The following is a 24,348-nucleotide window of genomic DNA, read 5'->3' as shown; positions in this document are numbered from 1 at the left end:
GTCGAATTCCAAAGCATGCATTTTTATGCTACAGCTATAAACAAACTTAGTTCTTATTGGCAAAAATGTGTTGAAGATCATGGTTCCTATTTTAATTAATAAAGATGTTGTTTGAGCCTAGTTATAATGACTTAAAATTCATGGTCTGAAACCACAGTTATGTTTGCACCAACCTAATATAATAAAATATAGTCTGTCCAAATATAAATATAAAATAGTTTGATACACAGATGTGAACCCACTTGATACCCAGAAACTGATGATGGATCATACCTTAGCTTTCTGTATATTTTCATATATAAGCAACAGCCTTTGTCCTGCTGTTGATGAATTGTTTTTTATTTTATTGACTAAATGGAAAAAAAAATGAAAACATGAGATTACTCTGTGATGACCTAGATGGGTGGGGTGAGGGGAGGTGGGAGGGAAGTCCTAGAGGGAGGGGATATATGTATACATATAGCTGGTTCACTTCGTTGTACAGCAGAAACACAATATTGCAAAGCAGTTAATAGCCAATAAAAAATAAAAGCATGGGATTAGTATGCCATGGTTTTGTTCAGTTCAGTTCAGTCGCTCAGTTGTGTCCGACTCTTTGCGACCCCAGGAATCGCAGCATGCCAGGCCTCCCTGTCCATCACCAACTCCCGGAGTTTACTCAAATTCATGTTCATTGAGTCGGTGATGCCATCCAACCATCTCATTCTCTGTCATCCCCTTCTCCTCCTGCCCCCAATCCCTCCCAGCATCAGCGTCTTTTCCAGTGAGTCAACTCTTCGCATGAGGTGGCCAAAGTATTGGAGTTTCAGGTTCAGCATCAATCCTTTCATTGAACACCCAGGACTGATCTCCTTTAGGATGGACTGGTTGGATCTCCTTGCAGTTCAAGGGACTCTCAAGAGTCTTCTCCAACACCACAGTTCAAAAGCATCAATTCTTCGGTGCTCAGCTTTCTTCACAGTCCAACTGTCACTTCCATACATGACCACTGGAAAAACCATAGCTTTGACTAGATGGACCATGGTTTTGTACTGCTTATTAAAAATTCAGCTGTTCATTGGCTTGAGATTTGAGGGTCAGACACTGGGATATAAAGTGCAATTCACTGTTTCATAAGTCAGTCCAAAAACTAAGTCTAGTATATATGTATTTTACACTCTGTTTCTGAGGTATATTACTAATTAGGAATACAAAAAAAATCTGATTATTATTTTTTCCATTGTCCAATGTCATAATTAACCCCATTGGGTCAATTTAGGGTGTTGTTCTGAAGAAGATTCCTAATCTCTTTGAAAAGTAACAGAATTAAAATCTTTCCCAGTCATATCTTGGGCTAAAGATAGATTTTATGTGTGAGTTTATTTTTAAATAATACTTTCCTATGGTAAACTATTAAAACAGTACAGGAGCATATAAAATAGAAAAGTGAAAGGTTCCTTTGTTCCATCTAAGGAAGGCTCACTGTTAACTGTTTCTTGGGTGTACTTCCACAAAGTTTTACATATATGACTTTTCCTTTTTTTTTTTGGTCACAAATCACAGGGATTCTTTTTTTTTTTTTGTGGCTGAATAATATTTGTATATGTACGTATATAATACAGATAAATATATATAATATTTATATGCAATTATGTTATATATGAATATATAAATACAGATATATGTGTGTATATATATTCACATACATATACATATATTCTTATATATCCTTTTTCTATCCATTCGTCAGTGAGCACTTAGTTTCCACATCTTGGCTATTTTAGATAATGCCACATTGAACACAAGGGGCCAATATCTAATGATTTCATGGGACGTTACTTCAGGGTGGCGGAGTAGGAGGACGGGCACTCATCTCCTCCTGCTAGTGTTGGAAGGTCTCCCATGGAGGTGTGGGTTAGCAGGGGCCTGCCTCAGGGTTAGAGGCGTTGGCAGCAGCAGTCCTAGAAGGTGCCCCCTGGTGGAACCTTCTTGGAGGTCCTCCCTTTTCTTTAAACACCCCCCCCCCCCCCCGCAGTGCTGTTCTATGTATTATGTATAAATATCTCTTATTCTTTTAGTTGGTGCTCAGTATTATGTTAGTCTCAGGTGTGCTACATAATGATTTCACACTTGCACACATTATGAAGTGATCCCCATGATGAGTCTGGTGTCATGATAACCATCTGTCTCCATATAAAGTTATTAACAGTATTATTCACCATATTCCTGATGCTGTTCTTTTTACTGGCGGCAGAGATTTCCATTCTATGGAACTTTCATAAGTTATTTCATTGATCTTGTTTTAATGAGCATTTAGATTTCTTTTTATTTTATGGTTTTGCTATTATAGTAACTTCCTGGTAGGTATCTCTTAATAATTACATGGCTGTATATGTAGAATGGATTCTTAGAAGTATTACTGGGTTATTCTAAAACACCTTGTGGTATAGGTTTCTTGCTCAGTCATGTCTGACTCTCTGAGATCCCATGGACTTTTGTAGCCTGTCAGGGTCCTCTGTTTATGGAATTTTTCAGGCAAGAATACTGGCATGGGTTGCCATTTTCTCCTCCAGGGAATCTTCCTGACTCAAGGCTCAAACCCACATCTCCTGCATTGGCAGGTGGATTCTTTATCACTGAACCACCTGGGAAGCCCTTGATGTAGGTTTATACCTCAATAATTTGACCAAATCTTTGGTGGACTGCCTTATTACTGGCATTTTTCTCATGAAATTGGAATTCAGAAGCAATATATAGTTTATTAACTTTAATAAACTAATTTAGGGGAGTAGTTCCAGTTAATTAAAATTTTGCCAGGACTTCCTTGGTGATCTAATGGTTAAGCACTGTGCTTCCAATGCAGAGGATTCTATCCCTGGGATGGGAAAGAAGATCCCACATTCTGTGGGATGACCAAAAAAAAAAAAAAAAGGATTTTACCTTGGGAAGTGGATTATGCCTTTGTATACAAAAAATTAAATACTTAGAATAGGTGATAGTGTTGAACCATCATTCTATTTCAAATCTAATTTTCTTGGGCTCCAAAATCACTGCAGATATGAAATTAAAAGATGCTTGCTCCTTGAAAGAAAAGCTATGACAAACCTAGACAGCATGTTAAAAAGCAGAGACATTACTTTGCCTACAAAGGTCCAGTCAAAGCTGTGGTTGTTCCAGTAGTCACGTATGGATGTGAGTTGAACCATAATGAAGACTAAGTGCTAAAGAATTGATACTTTTGAATTGTAGTGCTGGAGAAGACTCTTGGGAGTCTCTTGGACAGCAAGGAAATCATTCCAGTCAATCCTAAAGGAAATCAGTCCTGAATATTCATTAGAAGGATTGATACTGAAGCTGAAGCTCCAATACTTTGGCCACCTGATGCGAAGAGCTGACTCATTAGAAAAGACCCTGATGCTGGGATAGATTGAGGCGGGAGGAGAAGGGGATGACAGAAGTCGAGATGGTTGGATGGCATTATCAACTCAATGGACATGAGTTTGAGCAAGCTGCAGGAGATGGTGACGGACAGGGAAGCCTGGCATGCTGCAATCCATGGGGTCACAAAGAGTCGGACAAAACTGAGCGACTGAACAACAATTATATAATCACCTACTGTGTACACACTGATCTGTATTCTAAACATTTTATCTGTATCCTTTTAATCATCTGAGCAATCCACTGAGGTTGTTACTATTAATAGTATCCTTATTTAATAGTAGATAAAACTCAAGTTTAGAGAGGTTAAATGACTTGCCCCAGGTACAAAGACTGGGCTTGCAGAAACTCTGTTCTTAAATGTAACTATAGAATTTGTATTTTTTGTTTTGTTGTTGTGGTCCCCACAATGACGCAGTATTTTCGATCATTAATATCCCAGAGAAAGATAATGGAAGAACATATGCCTCTTGAAGTTAATGCTCCGTTTTTCCTACCACCTTCAACTTTTTGTATTCATATAAAAAGTGTTACACAGTGTATTGCAAGTAAGTAGTGCAAATGAAGGATAGAAACTTTAATTTGGAGTAGCATTGTGTTTCATGCCATAATACAGTTTTATTTATACTAAAAGATACTTGCCCAATATCTCCAGCTGTGCCTTTTGTTGTCCAGTTCCTAAGTCGTGTCCGTCTCTTTGCTGCCCCATGAACTGTAGCACTCTAGGCCTCCCTGTCCCTCACCATCTCCCAGAATTCACCAGAGTTCATGGCCATTGAATCAGTGATGATGCCATCCAATCATCTCATCTTCTGTCATCCTCTTCTCCTTCTGTCTTCAGTCTTTCCCAGCATCAGGGTCTTTTCAGATGAGTCGGCTCTTCGCATCAGGTGGCCAAAGTATTGGAGCTTCATCATCAATCCTTCCAACTAATATTCAGTGTTGATTTCATTTAGGATTGACTAGTTCAACAGAAAAGCAAAAGTGCTTCCAGGAAGCACTTATTGTAAAGGAGCTTCTCATACCCTCACACACATCTATCTCATTTACTCCTATTTCGGACAGTTCTAACAGGCACTGGGTTTTCTAGCCTATGATAGATGATAGGAAGCAACAAATTAGAAAAAAATGCAAAGAGTACTGTTAGAGACGTGAAGACTGACAATTCCAAGAAGGGATAGCTTTTGTGTACAGCTGTTGGTGGTAAAGGAAAAGTAAAACTAAAAGCAGACAACATTTCGAGTTGTTTTGGAATCTGTCTTTAGTGTGCTCCAAGAGCCCTTAAGGCTGATTGAGCATCAGCCTGTTAAATCATAGTGTTATAATTCACCAAAATGATAATCCTGAGTATTATTTTTAAAAGTAAATTATGCTGGATACACTCTAATTAGCAAAACAGGGATTTCCATTCACAGAAGAAAGGGTGAATTATACCAGATAAATACATAAAGCATTGTCATACCCAAACTATTGGACTTAATATATATTGTTACTATCTTACAACTTTTGCAAAGAGCCCCTTCATCACAAATTCTGTTATTGTTGAAGTTCACAGTTCAGAATTATTAGTGCTACATATTCTGAAAAACAAAAAATATTGATGATGGCTCAAAGATGTACTTATATGACTGGACAGAAGAAAACTCCAGTGTCTCCAGTGCTACAGGACTTCTTTGCAGTTAGCTTGCAGAACTTGATTCTCCTCAAACTGTTGTGATTGCTCTGCACATCCTATAAATTATTTACACCCTGATGATGCTAAATGGATGCATTAATGGCACCTCTGGCTCCACATGATATCAAGAACTTAAATAATTCATCTTTTATTACAGCTGCATCCCTGTAGATGAGCATGAGTGAGAGCTGAGTATAACACTGAGCTAAGGCCTTTGCTCAGGTCTTTATTCTCCAAATATCATATCAATAAATATTCAGATATTAGTGCTGTTAAAAATAAAGATTATTGACTGTTCGAAAGCTAGACTCTCTTTCTCTCTCTTTTTTTTTTTTTTTAAGCTAGACTCTTTAGGTTATGTTTATGAAGCATTAAATTGCTTCACCTAGTTAAGTGCATTTTAAGGATACTTCAAGGGGAAAATCTTCGAAAGACAGTTCTCCATTTCAGGACTTTCACTAAAAAACAAACTAGCATTAGTTTTACTGAACTAAAATGAAATTAATGACTGGCCATTGACAAGAATAGTGAGAGAGACCTTAATTTTGAAAATTATTCAAATTGTTAATCTTAAGGGTTTTACATCTGATATTTGAAGTGTTCAAATTTGTCTCCTTTGGGCTTTTTGGAGTACTTTAAAAAAAAAGGAAGGCATGCTTATGGAAAGCAAGTGTGTGTGTGTGTGTGTGTATGTGTGCGTGCACGCCTCCATATGCCTGTTGGTGTGCTAAGTTGCTTCACTCGTGTCCGACCCTTTGCAAACCCATAGAGTATAGCCCACCAGGCTCCTTTGCCCAGGGATTCTCCAGGCAAGAATACTGGAGTGGGTTGCCATGTTCTCCAGGGGATTGTCCCAACTCAGGGATCAAACCCACATCTACTTATGTCTCTTGCATTGGCAGGCGGGTTCTTTGCCACTGTTGCCGTCTGGGAAGCCCCTTCATATGCCCATGTAACATTAAACGCCAGAGTGAAATTAAGATATAAAAAAGTTAATTTACGCCTTTTCCATGAAGAGTAGTAGCTGAGTTGATGTTGAATTCATGTTTACTTTTTTGAAGTGACTCCACAGAGTACTCTAAATGCTGCTTTTGAAAAAGACAAAAAGATTACTAAGGTTGACAGTGGTTGTAACCTTAGCACTTGCACAGTGCCTGGCATATGGTTCAGCAAATGCTTGTGCATAAATATCTGTTATCAGATCAATCCATATAATTGTAGTTATACACCTGGTATTTTGATAGAGCAGCTATATGATTTATACTAGTTGCTTTATATGATAGTACTACTTAGGGGAGTGAATTTCAGTTTGCTGAATTTTTTAGTCTGTACTATGTAGATTTGTTGCAGAAAAGTCCAGAGAGCCTCATTTTATGGGGTTCTATGAGGCATATATTCTTAAGACAGTGTTAGTCTATAGAGAGGCTCCAGAGTTTTTCAGGTATCTTTTGCGTTCCACTGAAAATCCTTAGAGGTTCTTCAAACATACAGAGAAAATTATTCTTTACTCCAGTAGAGAACACTGGACAGTTTTCACTGATACTGAGTACATAGTGGCTTATACTATATATAAGTTGAGTTTCATTTGATTGCTTTAGGTTTCTTTAATAATGGTTTTCTTTAAAACTGATTGTCTGGTCATCATTAACATCCATGAGAGAACTGTAGGGGATCATAGAGCCAAAAGTTATACTGTCAAGGAGATTAGGGTTTGGAAAGGCATTAGAGGCACTGATTAAAATGAAAGCCTTTAATCTGTAAAAGGAAAAAACCCTAATTTCCAGAAAGCATGAGATATGGAATGAAATACTACTGTGCTAGCCTTCTACACAGATGATGCTAGCTCTCTGTTGGCCAGACCAGCCACCTTGAAGCAGAATACAGAGTATCTAACTTAAATTAAAACAGTTGAATTTCTCCTTCAGTTGAAGCACCACAATAAATAAATATCTTTTTGCTTGTATTAATTTGAAATTCTGTGTTTACTGTTCAGTAGCAGGTGTGAATTGGATGAAAGTGTCTGCATAAGGGCAGCAAGAGACACACAGATGTAAAGAACAAACTCTGTGGGAGAAGGCTAGGATGGTATGATTTGAGACAATAGCTTTGAAACATGTATATTATCATATATAAAATAGATAAGCAGTGCAAGTTTGATGTGTGAAGCAGAGAACCCAAAGCCAACACTCTAGGACAACCCAGAGGGATAGGGCGGGGAGAGAGGTGAAGAGGGGTTCAGGATGGGGGGACACATGTGTACCCGTGGCTGATTCATGTCGATGTATGGCAAAAACCACCACAATATTGTGAAGTAATTATTCTCCAGTTAAAGAAAGTGCATATAAGATTTTTATGTGGAGTGAATTCATATTTTTATTTCTTAACATTTTCCAGCATGTCCCTCCATTCATGAGTGTCCTTGAGCTGATATCTGGTGTCACATATCTTAAAATATAGATTTTAGAACTGTATGAAAAAGATTTTAGAACTATGTGAAAAAGTGATGATTGGCTCTAGCCTTAGTTACATTATGGTGTAAATTAGGCTCTTACATGAAAGTGGCTAGGTTTTACAGATGCACAGACAGGAATCTAGCTGAGAACAAATTGTTCTGCTGTGATAGAGACATCGTTCAAACTGCATGCATCTGTCAGCTGCCCATGGTGGCACAGTGAGATAAAGTGATCTGTAATGTGTCTCTAGTGTGTCCCCATTGCTAGCCATATTGTAATGTATAATACATCTCTTGGGCAGACAGCTTGTGTGGGCTGGATTCCATCTCAGCCTTGAAAAGATGCCAGAAAGCATCAAGGTGAATTTTTAAGCCTATTTAAATATTTAGACTCATGACTAAATATCAGTGAAATCTCTGCTGTATCTGATAGAAGTGAGATGGAATTTCAAGAATACAAGAAGTGAGATGATGGAATTTCAAGATTACAGCTTCCTCACTTATTAGCTGTGTGACCTTGGATTGCCAAATTATTAATTTCTCCATCTGTTTCTGCTGGGAAAGTGAGGATTGTAAAAGTATTTGCCTCATAAGGTTATTGTATGGACTTAGACAGTTAATATGTATAAAGTGCATAGAAGAGTGTGTGGCACTTAATAAATGTTAGCTGTTGCTGCCACTACTATCATCATCATTAAGGTAACTTGGAGTGAGATGAATTTCCCTTCTCTGAAGCTAGATTCCCTTTTTTTTTTTTTAAGGAAGACTACATCTCTATCAGGGATGTGGTCAACCTTAATTCTAAAATAGAAACTCACTGTTTTGACTTGTGAAATCCAGTCCATCTTCAAGTTTATCTATAGTTAAAGTATAATATATAACATATTGTAATATATATTATGTGAAGTGTATATTACCTTAGAAGTATATATTACTTCTTATTACTTTTTAAAAGTGTGTATTTCTTTCAAAAGTATATAGAATATAGTGCGTTATAATAAAAAGTATAATATAATCACTAGAAGGGATGAAGAAACCATATCACTGAAATGATCTATAAGATGTATTGTTAAGTGAAAAAAGCAAGAGGCGAAATAATGTGTAAATTATTCTACCATTTGTATACAATTTTTCTGGTATATCTGACAGGCTATAAAAGAAATGGTATTAATATATTTAAAAAAATATATATATATATATATTTTCATTTGTTGATGTTGGGAAGGAAAGTTGAATGACCGGAGAAAAGTGGGAGACTTTTTACTGTACATCCTTTTATGCTTCTTGATTATTGAATCACGTGAATGTATTTCGTAGTGAGTAAAAACAAAAATTAAAAAAGCCCTCAATAAAACTGAAAAAGCTATTTTGAAATCTAGATGAATTTTTATTTATCCTTTGTAAACGTTTTTTTATCTGTGCTACTCAGATTCATGTTTGATAGCGCTTTTTAGATTCTTAGTTTAGTTTCACTGTTTTTTCTTTCCTTGAAGTGTGCTTTCCAACATTAACCTAAAAATGGTCTTTTGTCCTTCATTTAGGGATTTGAGTCATAATCGGTTGTCTAACTGGAACATCAGCTTGGAGTCTCAAACATTACAAGAAGTGTAAGTTATTTTTTTTTTTTTTTTTTTTTTTGCTGATTATGTTTCTCTTCTCTTATTAATTTAAAATTTCATATAAATCCAGAGGGCTCTGATTCAGTGATACATGGATCTCCAGCCTTCCCTTTTCGACAGAATGAGGGATTTATTCCAAAGGGATTTGGCAATATTTGCCATTTTTTTCTTTTCTTTTTTTTTTTTTTTTTAATTTTCCAATGGGTTTTGTCATACATTGATATGAATCAGCCATAGAGTTACACGAATTCTCCATCCCGGTCTCCCATCCCACCTCCCTCTCCACCCGATTCCTCTGGATCTTCCCAGCCCAACAGGCCCGAGCACTTGACTCATGCCTCCCACCTGGGCTGGTGGTCTGTTTCACCACAGATAATATACATGCTGTTCTTTGGAAACATCCCACCCTCCCCTTCTCCCACAGAGTTCAAAAGTCTGTTCTGTACTTCTGCGTCTCTTCTTCTGCCCTGCATACAGGGCCATCGTTACCATCTTTCTAAATTCCGTATATATGTGTTAGTATACTGTAATGTTCTTTATCTTTCTGGCTCACCTCACTCTGTATAATGGGCTCCAGTTTCATCCATCTCATTAGAACTGATTCAAATGAATTCTTTTTAACGGCTGAGTAATATTCCATGGTGTATATGTACTGTAAGTTATTTTTATTTACTTAAATTTACATCAAGTTCTTGGAGGGGATTTGGTGAATTAGGAATTTCAGGATATTCAGTCCAAAAATGTAAAAAAAAAAAAATTTTGAAGAAAATAAAACTTTAGATTAAAATATATTTAAAAATCTAAACTTATGTTTAGCTTTGTTACTATCACAAACTCTTTGGGTATTATGCCATTGAGTTGATGATTTCAAGTTGTAAACTGCATAGAAATACTATTCTACTTCCAGGGGCCCTAAAGTAAGATTTCTCCCCTGTTTAGAGTGGTGTGTGTGTGTGTGTGTGTATATATTTTGCCAGAGTTTTAGCCTTAAAACTCTCTGTTGTGTAAATTTATTTTTTACCTTTTGACTTGTCTGAGATGGAAGCGTCATGTCTGAAGTAAATTTATATGAAATACAATATTTTTGGTATCATTTGAAGAGTGTTGTTTAATGTAATTCATTATTCCACTTCACTAACATTTTTCCTTTAGTACTGAAATGTATTATTATGTAGTTTTTGGAGAGTGTTTTCTAAAATATTATTAATGTAGTTATTGCATTGTGATGTTTTCAGAGGCACAACTGTTTACCTCTGTACTAAACACCCCCAGAACCTCAGATGAGTTTTTCTTTTGAATATCTTTGTGACAAAAGGTACTTCGTGCTCTCATTGTCTCTGCATTCTCTTCTTACCTGCCTCAAATTGACCACCTCTAATCTGCTGTGGACTGAATGAACAATTAACAAGCTTATTAGCTGAAAGAGTAGGCCCTGAGGAAAGGAAAATGCTCAGTGGGAAGTGCATGAGCTTTATTATATATTGCATGGACTTAGTTACTTCATTTGGTTGATTGGAGGCATTTTACTCCTGGCTTCTTTTCTGTATTCTAGATTGTTGAGGTTGCTCAGTGATTGAAAACCAGGTTGGTGAAATGTGATTGCATTAGATTTACTACTGAAACAACTGAGATAACCTGTTAGGTCTGTGGTCTCAAACAGCTTTCCCTAACTTTGAGTAACTTAAAAAAGATTTGTGTGTGTATATTTTAAAAACTGTATTCAATAGCTTATATAACTATTGAAAAAACCTTGCTGGGAATTAAAAATATATAGTGTTGCAAAATATTTCCTAACCTTTCAAATGTTGGTATCAAATTATAGTTCTGTGCTATGAAAACTTGTTAATTAAAATTTCCAATTTATCAGTAGAATACATTTAGTCTGACTCATTCTGAGTCATAGGCTTTTTCCCAAATGTGGCATCTATTCTAAAGAATATGTATTAGCTAGAAGCTAGAACTCAAGAGGTAACATTTCCCTCACTAAATTTTTAAATCTATTTTTCCTCCTATCCAGGAAAATGAATTACAATGAACTAACAGAAATCCCGTATTTTGGAGAACCAACTTCTAATATTACTCTCCTCTCGTTGTAAGTAAATAAGATGTCAGGTCTTTTACTTAAATTGTGAATAGTACACAGTTTTTTTATTTTTGTTTTAGGGACCCTTGTTGTTAACCGTAGTTATTTTTGTGCTCTAGGGTGGATCCCTGGCAATAGCTTCAATGTAATCTTTGTTTTGTAGAGTTCATAATATAATCCCGGAAATAAATGCAGAAGTGTTCCAGTTTTACCCTGCTCTCGAGACTTTAGATCTCAGCTCAAATCTAATATCAGAAATCAAGACATCTTCATTTCCTCGAATGCAGCTTAAATATCTGTAAGTAAAATAAGAATTTTTTTTTTTTTTTTTTTGGTAAAATAAGAATTTAAGTTAGATTTACTTTGAAGTGCTTGTTTGTTATTCGTTGATATTTATCTTCCCAGATATGTCTGTTGTTTATTGTGATTTTGCTTATTTGAAACAAACCTAGGTTAGATTTTTTGGTTTTTTTCCCTGCCCTTCAAGAAAGAGTACCCTATTTACAGAAAATATTAAGTATCCAGGGCAGTTTTTGAGATTTAATTGTGGATTGTGTTTTACTACCAGTTTAGTGAAAGATAAATGGTAGTGGTCTGTTAAATAGCAGCTTACTCTGTGTGATGATGATGATATGTATGTATGTATGCTAATGTTTTACAGTTTATAAAACATGTTCACACTGTTTCAGCCTGAATGAAGTAGGTATTACCCTTGTTTTGTGTTGAAGAAGCAAAGCAGTTACATGATATGTAAAGTTGTTTACAGTTGCTAAGTGGTAGAACTGGGATTCAGTCATAGACTTGGGGCAGCTTTCTGGTGGTAGAATGTTTATTTAGTTTCATTAAATTTTTTTTGTTGTTACCTTGTTCATTTTAGGAATTTGAGTAATAATAGGATAACCGTCTTGGAGGCTGGTTGCTTTGATAATTTGTCAAGTTCCTTATTAGTGGTGAAGTTAAACAGGAACAGAATTAGCATGATTCCACCCAAGATCTTCAAGCTACCTCACCTCCAGTTCTTGTGAGTAACTGAATAGATGGATTATAAGAAGATCGTTTTTTCTTATAGTGTCTGTTTCTTTTTATTATTATTAGGGAAAATCAGCAAACCGGTTTTCTGACTGTAAAACAATTTTTTTAAAGGGAACTTAAAAGAAACAGGATTAAAGTTGTGGAGGGTCTCACATTCCAAGGGCTTGACTCCTTAAGATCTTTGAAAATGCAACGGAATGGAATTAGCAAACTTAAGGATGGAGCTTTTTTTGGCTTGGATAACATGGAAGAATTGTAAGTACTGTGAACTAGAATAGGAGATTGTCAGGAAAGGAGTCCTGGTCTTTTCAGTGCTCAACAGCTAAGATAGTAACTTTAATTCTAACAGAGTACTTCAGTTTTTATGTGAAATAAGTTAAACTATAAGCTTTGTTATCTAACCATTGTTTTTGTTGTCATTTTTCCAAACATTTCATCTAAAGTGTTTGTATTCCCTTAATGTTTGGTAGGTGAAAATTATCAGAATTTAACTAGAACCAGGTATACTATATCTTGTGGTGAGTTTGTTTTACAGGTACATTTTAGACAATCTCACTACTTTCTTGCACTAAATCTAAAGTAACATATTTATGAAAAGAATTTGTTCACTTGGGTTGAGCAAAAGTGTATGGCTCTCTGTTTAAGACTTAATGAGGATTTTGGAATCTCCCATTGCAGTGCCTTGTTTGAAACATATTTCCCCCTTTCTTTCTCTAATTCTGCAGAGAACTGGAGCATAATAACCTTACAGAAGTGAACAAGGGCTGGTTGTACGGCTTGCGAATGTTGCAGCAGCTCTATGTGAGCCAGAATGCTGTTGAAAGAATCAGCCCTGATGCGTGGGAGTTCTGCCAAAGACTGTCTGAACTGTGAGTGTGGGATGGCATTTCAGTGGGGGCTGAGAGACTAGAGCAGATTGAATAAGTCATTCCCATGGCTAGTAATGAGATCTAATATCCCTTTTTATTAGAAGTTTGAAAGCCCTAAATTTATCATGTAAGTGGAGTAAGAATATGATAGTGGAACTAAAAGAGAGTGAATTTTTTACTTGTTTACCATGTTTCCTATTTTTAGTGATTTGTCCTATAACCAGTTGACCCGTCTGGATGAATCTGCCTTTGTGGGTCTGAGCTTACTGGAGAGGCTGAATTTAGGGGACAACAGAGTCACTCACATTGCTGATGGTGTATTTAGGTTTCTTTCCAATCTACAAACACTGTAAGTACATCTGTCCTTTTTGGGGTTTTTTTTTTTTTTTTTGCTGACTTTTTTTTAAAGCAGTGAAGCAAAATAACTAATGAATCTACAAATTTGTGTATGTTAATATTTTGCAGTTCTCTTCTGTGTTGTGGGGCAAGACAGTCTTGCTTATCTTTATCCCTATACATAAATTTTACTTTAGTGATTTCAGCTTGTACTTGAATTCTGAGTTAACTAAACAACAGAGCATCTTTTACTGTGGAATAATATGCAGTTGCTAGTGTCAAGAACATACATTTTCGTACTCTTCTGACCTTCCGCTAATAGTAGAATACCAGAACTACCATTTCTCATTCAGAAGAATGCAGGATGTATTATGGGAACAGCCCTGGCAGGAGACCTGCTACTGTTATTTGCTGCATTATTTTGGACAGAAAAAACTAACATTTATTAATGATCTGATATGGGTCAAGGGCTTTCAGAGTATTAGGTTATTACTACTCCTTTCCATATTGGGGGACTGAAGTTCAGAGAGATTAAAATGATTTATTTAAAGTCATCCCTTGTAAATGTTTGGGCCAGGATTAGAACCCAAGTCTTTTTTATACTAAAGCTTATGTGATCTTTTACTTTACTACCAGACAAACAGAATCACTTAACTTTTCCTGGGTGTTATTTTTTTCTTTTTGTCCAGTGAAGGATGGACATAGGATTAGATAGTTGCAAAAGGCATTTTCAACTCTGTGGTTCTGTAAGTTGAATGTTTTATCCTTATCATGGAATGTAATAGAATGAAGAGATACTTTAATGAGATACAGTAAACTCAAACTTAGAGCATAATGAAGTAAGAGTAATTGGTAGAATTTGTAGATTGCTAAGGCTCTTGAGTAGGGGCCTCTTTGGTCGTCAGGTTTAGTTGATGAATGGACTTAGACAAGAGGCAGGTTCCTAACCTCGGGACCTAACCGTCAGTGACAGAGCCTGGTGACTCTGTGACGGTGTCCGTGGCGCACAGTGTGGGCTTGGTTTTTTTTTACTTAATGAAATAGTCCTCCTTTAGGGTTGACCTTGAAAAATTAAAGGTGATTATTTTTTCTACATTATCAGAGGTTAAATTAGATGAGTGCAATCTCAGGAATTTATTTAAGAATTTATATTAGAAGCAGCTGTAGCCTTTTGGCAGTGCATGGGATGGCAGACAGGTTCTTTCAGTACAGCACTGATTATCACTTTTAGTATTAAAGCTTAGGAAAGTAATTGCAGCAGTAATAACTAATGCTACAAAGATAGTTAAGGCAGAGTTAGGAACAGATCTGAAATATTCTGGCTTTGGATCAGGGCTCTTGCCAGAGTAGATACACTTGTTACTCACTTTGGTGAGTGAGTTCTGCGGAGGAGTGCAGAGTCCTGCAGAGTTGAGCCATCAGTTGTATATTCTTTGGTAAAATAAGGTGATCTTTTATAGCTTTCACTTCAAGTAGAGACATAGCTAAATGGGAAGAGTGATCTATCTCCTTACTGTTATTCACATAACTTTACATATGTCTTACAAAGCGAAAAGCTTTGTGCTTTGTTCTGAGATGACTTAAGAAACAAAAGTGACTAAATATCTTTTTTTTTTTAATTTTATTTAGTTTTTTTTTTTTTTTTCCAGTGGGTTTTGTCATACATTGATATGAATCAGCCATAGAGTTACACGTATTCCCCATCCCGATCCCCCCTCCCACCTCCCACTCCACCCGATTCCTCTGGGTCTTCCCAGTGTACCAGGCCCGAGCACTTAACTCATGCATCCCACCTGGGCTGGTAATCTGTTTCACCATAGGTAATATACATGCTGTTCTTTCGAAACATCCCACCCTCACCTTCTCCCACAGAGTTCAAAAGTCTGTTCTGTACTTCTGTGTCTCTTTTTCTGTTTTGCATATAGGGTTATCGTTACCATCTTTCTAAATTCCATATATATGTGTTAGTATGCTGTAATGTTCTTTATCTTTTTGGCTTACTTCACTCTGTATAATGGGCTCCAGTTTCATCCATCTCATTAGAACTGATTCAAATGAATTCTTTTTAATGGCTGAGTAATATTCCATGGTGTATATGTACCACAGCTTCCTTATCCATTCGTCTGCTGATGGGCATCTAGGTTGCTTCCATGTCCTGGCTATTATAAACAGTGCTGCAATGAACATTGGGGTGCACGTGCAAAAGTGACTAAATATCTTTAACTGGTATTTCGTCTATGAGGACAAGGTGCAGTGCAGTTGCATGTCCTCTGAGAATGGAAGAATGAATTTTTAAAAGACCCATATTTTTTCTTTTAAAGAAAGCAGAGTGATCACTCTAGCACATGGGTATATCATTGTTACTTCCCAGGGGGCCTGTTTAATTGCTGTTGAGCTGTGAAGCTCTCTAATGACATTAGTTTCTGTCAGGTTTGAGGTCTCAGGGGAAGGTGTGGGTCACCCCAAATCCCATCAGTCTGAAATCAGATTGGTAAGCCATGTGCCTTGCATCTTGAATTCCTCCTGCTTTTTGTAGGTCCTTGACTAATTTCTAATATGCTAACACAGTTACAGGCTATTAACTAGGAAGATTAATACTCTTAGCGGGTTGCTTAATGTCTTTATCAAGGTTGGCTTAATTCTTAGCTTATGAGAATTAGTGCTTACATGCTTATCTCAGTATTCTTTAAGAGGAGGAATTGAATGTTTATCATAAATAACCTTTAATATAAGAGTCAAAATTAGCATTGCTATGTCAGGATGATGCCTGATGGTATGATGGTCATGCTGACTAAAATAACCTGTCTATCCTTGACATTTTTATAGAAACTTAAGAAACAATGAAATTTCATGGGCCATAGAAGATGCTAGTGAAGCCTTTGCTGGACTCACAAGTCTCACTAAATTGTATGTATTTTTCACATTTATGTATGTTTGCAAAGGTCAAGAATCAGTTGTAAATGTAATTGGATTGTATCTATTTGCTATGGCTAGAAAGTCAGCCTTTTCACTCATCCACTAAAGGAAGAAACTTTGTTGTTTATTAACGTTTTTGTGTTTTGGTTTGTTTTTCTCTTTCTCTCTTTGTGTGTGTATGTGTGTGGTGGGGCACTTTCTCTGAAAGAGCATTCCTAAGGTCACTTAAAGAGAAGCTATTTGTGGAACTAAAATTTCAGTTTAAGTAAAAGAAATGCACTGAAACTACAATTGAACTAGTGATCTTTTTAATCATGTGAGATTTATGAGTAATTTAACTAGCAAAAGAGAATTCTCTCAAGTAAGATTTTAGATCTCCCATTAAGAATGTCTCCAAGGCTTCACACTTGCCTGAATTTCTTTGACTGAATGATCTTTTGCTGAGAAGGGAGAAACTGGGAATATGATCCAGTTTATTATTAAAAACCACAAGAGTTATCTGTGGTCAGATAGTTGTTTACAGGTACCTCATTGAGCACCAACATGTTAATAGATGCCTTTATTCTGTACTTTGCATTGGTTGATAATAAAGATTCATAACTTTCTTAAAAATGCATGTTAAGCTTATTTTCACTTTTTATAGGTAAATGTTTATTTTTTTGTTTATTTTTTTTGTAAATGTTTATTTTAATGAACTTAATTTTGTTTAGTGGAGAGCTTTATTAGAAAGGTTTGTTTGTATTTCAGAATCTTACAAGGAAATCAGATTAAGTCAGTTACAAAGAAAGCATTCATTGGTCTTGAGTCCCTTGAGCATCTGTGAGTATTTATCATTCATTTTGATTAGTATATAAATAATCTTTGCTATTAGCAGAGGTTTTCATGACCATTTAAAATGTTTATATAACTTAACTGTAGAAATGGTGACTGGGAATGTTTCATTTCTCTTCATTTCAGAGATTTGAACAACAATGCTATAATGTCTATCCAAGAAAATGCTTTTTCCCAGACTCGCTTGAAAGAACTGTAAGTACCTTAAGTCTTTTTTGTCACTAATTAGATAGTTATCCATGCTTGTTGTGTATGTGTGATGAATGTGACCCAGATATTTCGCAAAGCACACAATTCAGGCAGGAAAAAAGAAAGTGTTAACATTCAGTTACTTTGGTGGTTGGATGTAATTTAAAAATAACTCAACATTGAAAAGCCCAGAGTGTGTGGCTCCAAGACCTTCTATTTCTTTTCCTATGCTGCTGATGCTTATAGTTAAAAGAGACCTTAGCGCTACTCCTTATGCTTTATGTTTATCCTTCTGTTCCTTTTTTATTCCTTTCTTCCTTTTTGGACTATTGGAGACATGTGTTCCCTTGGGGTGGGTTACAGTTAAGATATTACATAATTTTTTGGAGGTGATCTAGCACTTTGATTTTAATGGTCAGAGAGGATGCCTGTAGTCTGTTCAAATGACTAAAATGTTCCAAAACTATTGAATAGTTATGATAGAAAAATACATGCCATTTTTACCATTTTTTGTTCATGATTTTTAAAAAATTATTCTTATTTCCTAGGTGTGGATTTCCCAGGGGAAGAGTGGTTAGTTGGGCACTGCTATTAATTTTAAGCTCTGGTGATTTGAATATTTAGCCACTGGTGAGAATCAATGGGGTATATCAACTTATCTTGCTTTGCCAGAAGGCTGCTCAAAGGGAGGTCTATGGACCAGAATGGATTCATGATGAGATCAGGACAGAAATTCAGAACACATGGTTTTAGAAACTTTTAAGAACAATTTGACATTACTATGACACTTTTGTTGAATTTTATAAAAGTATTGATCAGAACAGATTGAGAATTTAAAAAACTGGTCCTTCTCCACATATAGTTTGTGATACACTGGAAGTATGTGAATTCAAACTGTCTAGGTTTAGATTCTTATTCCATTCTTTATTACTATGTATTTAGCCTAAGACTCAGTTTCCCTTCTCAAAATGGGAATAGCACTGTCCTCAGGGTTATGTGAGGATAAAATGAAATAATTTGTTTGTCCGAGAAATATTGTCATTTGCTATGTAGCATACTGTTCTAAATGCTAAAAATGCAGCAGTGAACAAGACAAAGCCTCTGTCCTCACAGCATGTTGCAGTGAATTCTAAAGGAAAAATAAATTGTGAACAAGTAGGTGTATGATATCTCATCAGGTAATGTTCTGAAGAAAAAACTGGGTCAAAGGTGTACAGAGTGACAGGGATTGTTATTTGAAATAGTGAGGGAAGGCTATTCTAAAGGTAACAGCCTTAGAGCCAGGCCCTTAGCGAGATGAAGTGGCAAGCCATTTTATACTGGGTGAGGGGCAGTCTAGGCACAGGGAAGAGCAGGCGAAAAGACCCAGAGGTAGAAACTTGCTTCTTGTGCTTGAAGAATGGCAGACACACTAGTGTGGCTGGAAGACAAGAGCAAGGAGAAAAGTGGTAGGAAAGAGGGCAGAGAGTTAAGTTGACAGCATCATGTAGGGCCTAATAGGCCATGAATAGTTAGGATTTCACAACCCGTCCTGTGTCGTCGTCCCCCCCGCCCCCAACCACCAAATGCTTTTTTTTTTTTACAATATCATTTTTTTAAAAAATTTTATATTGTAGTGGTTTTTGCCATACATTGACATGAGTCAGCCATGGATTTACCACCAAATGCTTTAGAAAGCTTTTGAGAAGATGTTTCACACAGAGCCTGGCACACAGTAAGAGATGAATAACTAAGATAACAGCAAAAGTTAAAATATGAAGTTCATTTTTTGTTACTTTCTGCCAGATTTTTAAAGTGGCTTTTTTTTTGTTTTTGGTCTCTTGACATATTTTGAGTTATTTCTCTTAAGGCTCACTTGAACTTGAAAAGGCACAGCTTACTGCATAACAGTATATCGGTATTACCATTTTTTGGTTGTGATAATCTGAGGGCCAGCAAGAAAGTTTTAATTCTAAAGAGAACTCTGTTTTAAATATAATTTATATAGTAGGTGAAAGCAAATACTGTAGTTTCATTCTTCAGAGAGTCATTTGGTAATTTTGTGAGTTGGTTTGAATAGGCTGCTAATGCAGGAATTCTAATAGATTTTTTTTTACTGAGAAGTTTTAGTTGCTCTTTAGTTGCTCTTAAATTTAAGTCATGTTTATGATACTGAATTTGACATCACCATTTATTAAAATATCTCTTGATACTTTTTTGTATCCTTCACAGTGCTTTACAAAAATCCTGAGGGGGAGATGGGAGAGTCAGATATAAATTAAAAATTGTTTTGCATTAAAGTTCTATAATCATGGTAGAAAATTCGATAATTAAACCAAGGGAGAGAAAGACCCCTAATCCTCAGTACTCAGAAGACAACCACTGTTAGTATTTGATGTATATCTCTCCATATACTTGTGGAGAGAACACAGGGTGTACTCCACTGGCGAGACAGGGTTCATTAGCTTGTGAAGAGTGGAAAGATGGAGAAGAAGTGGAAGTGAAGTGAACTAATGTGGACTCTCTGGTATCTGTGACCAGGCACTGTGCTAAATGCTTTAGTCAAAACAATCTTTGAGGTAGGCATTCTCAATCCCAGTTTCCAGAAAAAGAAATTGAGATTTTGGAGGCATTCAGTATCTTGCTTAAGGTAAGTAGTGAAATTAGGATATGAGTCCAGGTCTCATGAGCCAACTTACATTATACCTAAGACAGCATAAATCAGACCATATATTATTCCTCTGTTCCTAACTTTCTGGTGTATTCTAGCACATGTAGGAAAAGAACAACTCAGGTTCTTTCCTAAATTTATAAAGCACTTGCCCCGTCTGGTCCTTCTTGCCCAGTTCTTGGGGCTCATTCCCATCCTTGTCCCTTCACTTTCTTTGCTCTGGCGTCAGTGGCCCACTTTCTTTTCCTGGAGCTTTTCCTTGTAGATGCTTTTCCTAAGCATTGGCCTCAAGGTGTTTGTGCGGTTTCCTCCATTTGTGACACTCTTACCCCAGATCACGTGATTTGCTTTCTTGATTCTTTCAGGTCTTTGCCCAAATGCCATCTCTTAAAAAAATCTTTCCCTGACTGCTTTACCTAAACTGGTAGCTGCTCTCTTTAAAGTGGTAGCTGCTTTCCTTCTGTCTCTGCCCAGCTTTGTTTTCCTTGATAGGATTTAACTTTGTAACTCTACTTTGCATTTGTTTGTTTATTGCTTGAGTCTAAATATACAAGCTTTGTGAGGGCGATAGTGCCACAGCCTAGAATAGTGCCTGGCATATAGTAGTCTCAGATATTTCTCTATGAATGAATGCATATAGCATAAGAATTCTTAAATGCAGAAGGTAGTCTTTGGCCTGCTTACTTAAAATTGCCCTTGATAAAATATGACTTTTGGGCTACCCTTAAAGACTGTTTGAAACTTCTTTGGAATCAGATCTTAGATATTTTTATACCAAACTGTAAAACTACTTGAGGATTTTAAAGATGCATACAAAGCAGGTTATAATATTGTCAAAATCACTTGCTTTCCGTAGTTCCAAGGGGATGGGACATTTAAGGGTGATGAAAAGAAAACACTGACTTTTCAGATGTATTTTATAGGCCTGTTTTGACCACAAACCATTTTTCAGTGGTTCTTAGTTTAAGTTGCAGTACATGTTGCCACAGGGCTGAAATGTTTTTAATCTTGATGAAATAATTTGAGAATAATTATACCCTCTCCACAACAAAGTTGTCTCTTTGTTCTAATGCATACAGTAGGCTCTTCTCCAAATTTCTTTGAGAAAATTTTTAAACCTCAAAAATTTAAAGGAAGGCACAGTGAATATCCATGTTGTTTACATGGATTCATCAATTCTGAACTATTTGCTAAATTTGCTACATATTTTTCTCTCTCCCTCCTTCCTTCCTTTACCCTCCCTTTCTCTCCATCCCTCTCCCTCTTTCCACACACACTCATATACATATACATACTATTACTTTGCTTAACCAGTTGAAAGTAAGCTACAGACATCATGACATTTTACTCCTAAAATATCTCAGCATGTATTTCCTATGCAAGGTTATTTTCTTGCATAACCACAATACTATTATCACACCTAGTGAAATTAACATTGATAAAATAATATCTAATATGCAGTCGATACTTAGATTTCCCCAGTGTCCAAAAAATGTCCTTTGTAGATATATTTTCTTAATGAAGTATCTCACTTTACATTTGATTGTAATGACTCTTTAGTTTCGTTTACACTAAAAATAAATCCCTTACCCTTATCCCCCAACATCTTTTGTTAGTGTCTTTCATCATGCTGTCATATTTCAGGAAACAAGATTGACCGCTTGAATTTGTTTTCTTATGCTTAAAGTCAGGTTAGGCATTTTTTTGGCAAAAAAAGTGAATAGATATGCAGCGAGCTTTTAATGCTGGAGAAACTTGGAATGAAAAATAAAGAGCAGTTATTTTCCTCTTTATTTCTACAGGATTCTGAACACAAACAGTTTGCTCTGTGACTGCCATTTGAAATGGTTGCTTCAGTGGCTGGTTGATAATAACTTTCAACATTCTGTGAATGTAAGCTGTGCACACCCTGAATGGCTTGCAGGGCAAAGCATCCTGAATGTGGATCTGAAAGATTTTGTCTGTGGTTTGTATTTTTGTTTTAAATTTTGTATCTTATTCCTTACTGTCTTAACAGAATTTAAAAAATTTAAAGTAGAATGCTTTCCCACTGGCCTGTTTCCATTTGTTTACTTTTTTCTGTAATATTATAATTGTAGCTTAAATTTTGTGTTCTTTGACTTAATATAACTTAGGCAGTCTTTTTTCCTCTGTGTATTCTTAAACAGTCATTTAAAATAATGTCAGTATAATAGCATCTTTATGAATGTAAGCCTTTTCTTTGTAGGGGATTGTTAGCCTTAGAATAAATATCTAGTAAGATTCCTGCATCAAGAAGTATGAGTTAGTTTGTTCATGAATTCATTCAAAAGTATGATTTTATATTTGGTGGATCTTAAAAAAGTGCTCCCAGGCATTTTCAAACAGCACTAGTTTATGTGGTCACCAGCAATGTATGGATGTACCAGTTTCATTTGGTTTCTACTTTTAATACATTTTCTTAAGACAAAAGCAGCAAGATTTGGCAGTTTTTTGGAGGGGAAGAGGGGACATAGACAAATTGTCATAGACGAATTGTCTTAATTCTAATGCTTAATCGTCATTTCAAGTATACATCTGTATTCTCATTTTGGAGATTTTTCTTTTACACTTACATTTCCTTTAAAGTAGTTAATTCTTAGCTTTTACACAATGGAACTTTTAGATCAGTCTGTCTGTGTTGCTAGTAGCATTTAGATACCTGTATATTGCCAGATCACTTAAAAATGCTTAGGACATTTAGAAGTTCAGGTGCATAAAATACTTTACTTGTTTTTACGAATTTAAAATTTGTAAAATTTGTGAATTTGTAAAACAGATTTTAAGGAAGAAAGCAAAGAACCTAGTTACAGTGCCATGAATGCCCTTCTGACTTTACTTAGTGTTAAAGGTAAACATACGCTATATATGACACAGTGAAATGTTACTGAGTAAAGACATTTCATTAAAAACTCATATATCTTCTCTGAATCAATTCATTAATATATTATTATTTATTAATCTATAGTTTTTTAGCCAGTCCTAAGCCAGTCTTCAGTTGGATTTTCGATGTATTTGAAATTTTTCACTATTTTAGTTGAGAGTTATGCCAAAGTACTTTGAGATAGTATGTTTTATTAATAGAATATCTATTTTTATATGTTATATATACACAAACACATACATATTCATAGATACAAAGGGTAATAGAATTAAAGCTTGTTTTAAAATTCTAATTTAAGTTTTTGCTTTTGCCAGTAACTGGTAATACTTAAGATGGTGCGTATTAAGTGTAAGTGACAGTAAGGGAGGGTAGAAAGAGTACTAAGCCCTGAAGTTTGAAAACTTGGGTTCCAGTGAAAACTTGGGTTCCAGTCCAGACTGAGCTGCTGACTTATATATCTTAGAGCAAGTCATTGACCCTTCTGGATGTCATTTTCCTCATGTTGAAATAAGGGAATTGGGTTCTGGTTCTGTAGGCCCTTTCAACCTTATCATGACATTTTGTCAACAGAACATGCAGTTTTACATTATTTGCTTTAAAATTGAATCTGTAGAAGCAAAAATAAATAAGTGACTTGGCTCCTGCCCTGTATTTTTCCCTCTTAGATGATTTGCTCAAGCCACAGATAAGAACTCATCCTGAAACCACAGTTGCTCTGAGAGGCGTGAATGTGACTCTGACATGCACTGCAGTGAGCAGCAGTGATTCACCCATGTCTGCTCTGTGGCGCAAAGACAGTGAAGCCTTGTATGATGCTGATATTGAGAATTTTGTTCGTTATCAGCAACAGGCTGGAGAAGCTCTGGAATATACTAGTGTCCTACATCTTTTCAATGTGAATTTCACAGATGAAGGAAAATATCAGTGTATTATTACTAATCACTTTGGTTCTAACTATTCTCATAAAGCCAAACTGACTGTGAATGGTAAGAAATGATGCTCCCTGCTGGTTTTATAGTTAGAATGATTTTTCGTGTTTAATTTTTGAACTTTTGACCAAGAATATTACATTAAACCTGACACTGGCTCAGGGTCCTTACTATTTTTGTCTTTAGGGTTATGATAGTGTACAGGCGGGATTGTTAATTTACTCACTTACTGTCCCTAATTAGTCTTTGACTGAGGGGTAAAGGTGAATTCCATGGTTTCAGGAGATGAACTATTCTCTTTTGTGTTTTTGAAAAAAAAAAAATTTATTTTTAATTCTCCATTTTCTTTCTAGAACTGTAATTCTCTTCTAAAAACTATAAAATTTATTCCCGACACTTGTCACAGGGCCGTCTTAATAGTGGAGTGTCGAGAACATTTGGGGGCCAT

General features: G+C 35.9%; 1 protein-coding gene across 2 annotated transcripts in view; it reads left to right on the top strand.

Annotated features, from left to right (window-relative positions):
* Positions 1-24,348, top strand: part of LRIG2 (leucine rich repeats and immunoglobulin like domains 2) — a 59,755-nt gene that overhangs the window by 25,632 nt on the left and 9,775 nt on the right. For both annotated transcript variants that reach the window (XM_065906800.1, XM_065906807.1), the window contains exons 2-13: positions 9,086-9,151; positions 11,181-11,255; positions 11,410-11,544; positions 12,124-12,267; positions 12,390-12,533; positions 13,004-13,147; positions 13,353-13,496; positions 16,310-16,390; positions 17,147-17,218; positions 17,357-17,425; positions 21,872-22,035; positions 23,637-23,957. In XM_065906800.1, coding sequence (XP_065762872.1) covers positions 9,086-9,151; positions 11,181-11,255; positions 11,410-11,544; positions 12,124-12,267; positions 12,390-12,533; positions 13,004-13,147; positions 13,353-13,496; positions 16,310-16,390; positions 17,147-17,218; positions 17,357-17,425; positions 21,872-22,035; positions 23,637-23,957 — 1,559 coding nt within the window. The remainder of the gene's footprint in view (positions 1-9,085; positions 9,152-11,180; positions 11,256-11,409; positions 11,545-12,123; positions 12,268-12,389; positions 12,534-13,003; positions 13,148-13,352; positions 13,497-16,309; positions 16,391-17,146; positions 17,219-17,356; positions 17,426-21,871; positions 22,036-23,636; positions 23,958-24,348) is intronic.

This window comes from Muntiacus reevesi, chromosome 1, assembly GCF_963930625.1.
Source record: "Muntiacus reevesi chromosome 1, mMunRee1.1, whole genome shotgun sequence".
In the NCBI taxonomy this organism is placed as follows: Eukaryota; Metazoa; Chordata; class Mammalia; order Artiodactyla; family Cervidae; genus Muntiacus; species Muntiacus reevesi.
Note: the sequence above shows the minus strand (reverse complement) of the source record. Positions and strands in the feature narration are given on the sequence as shown.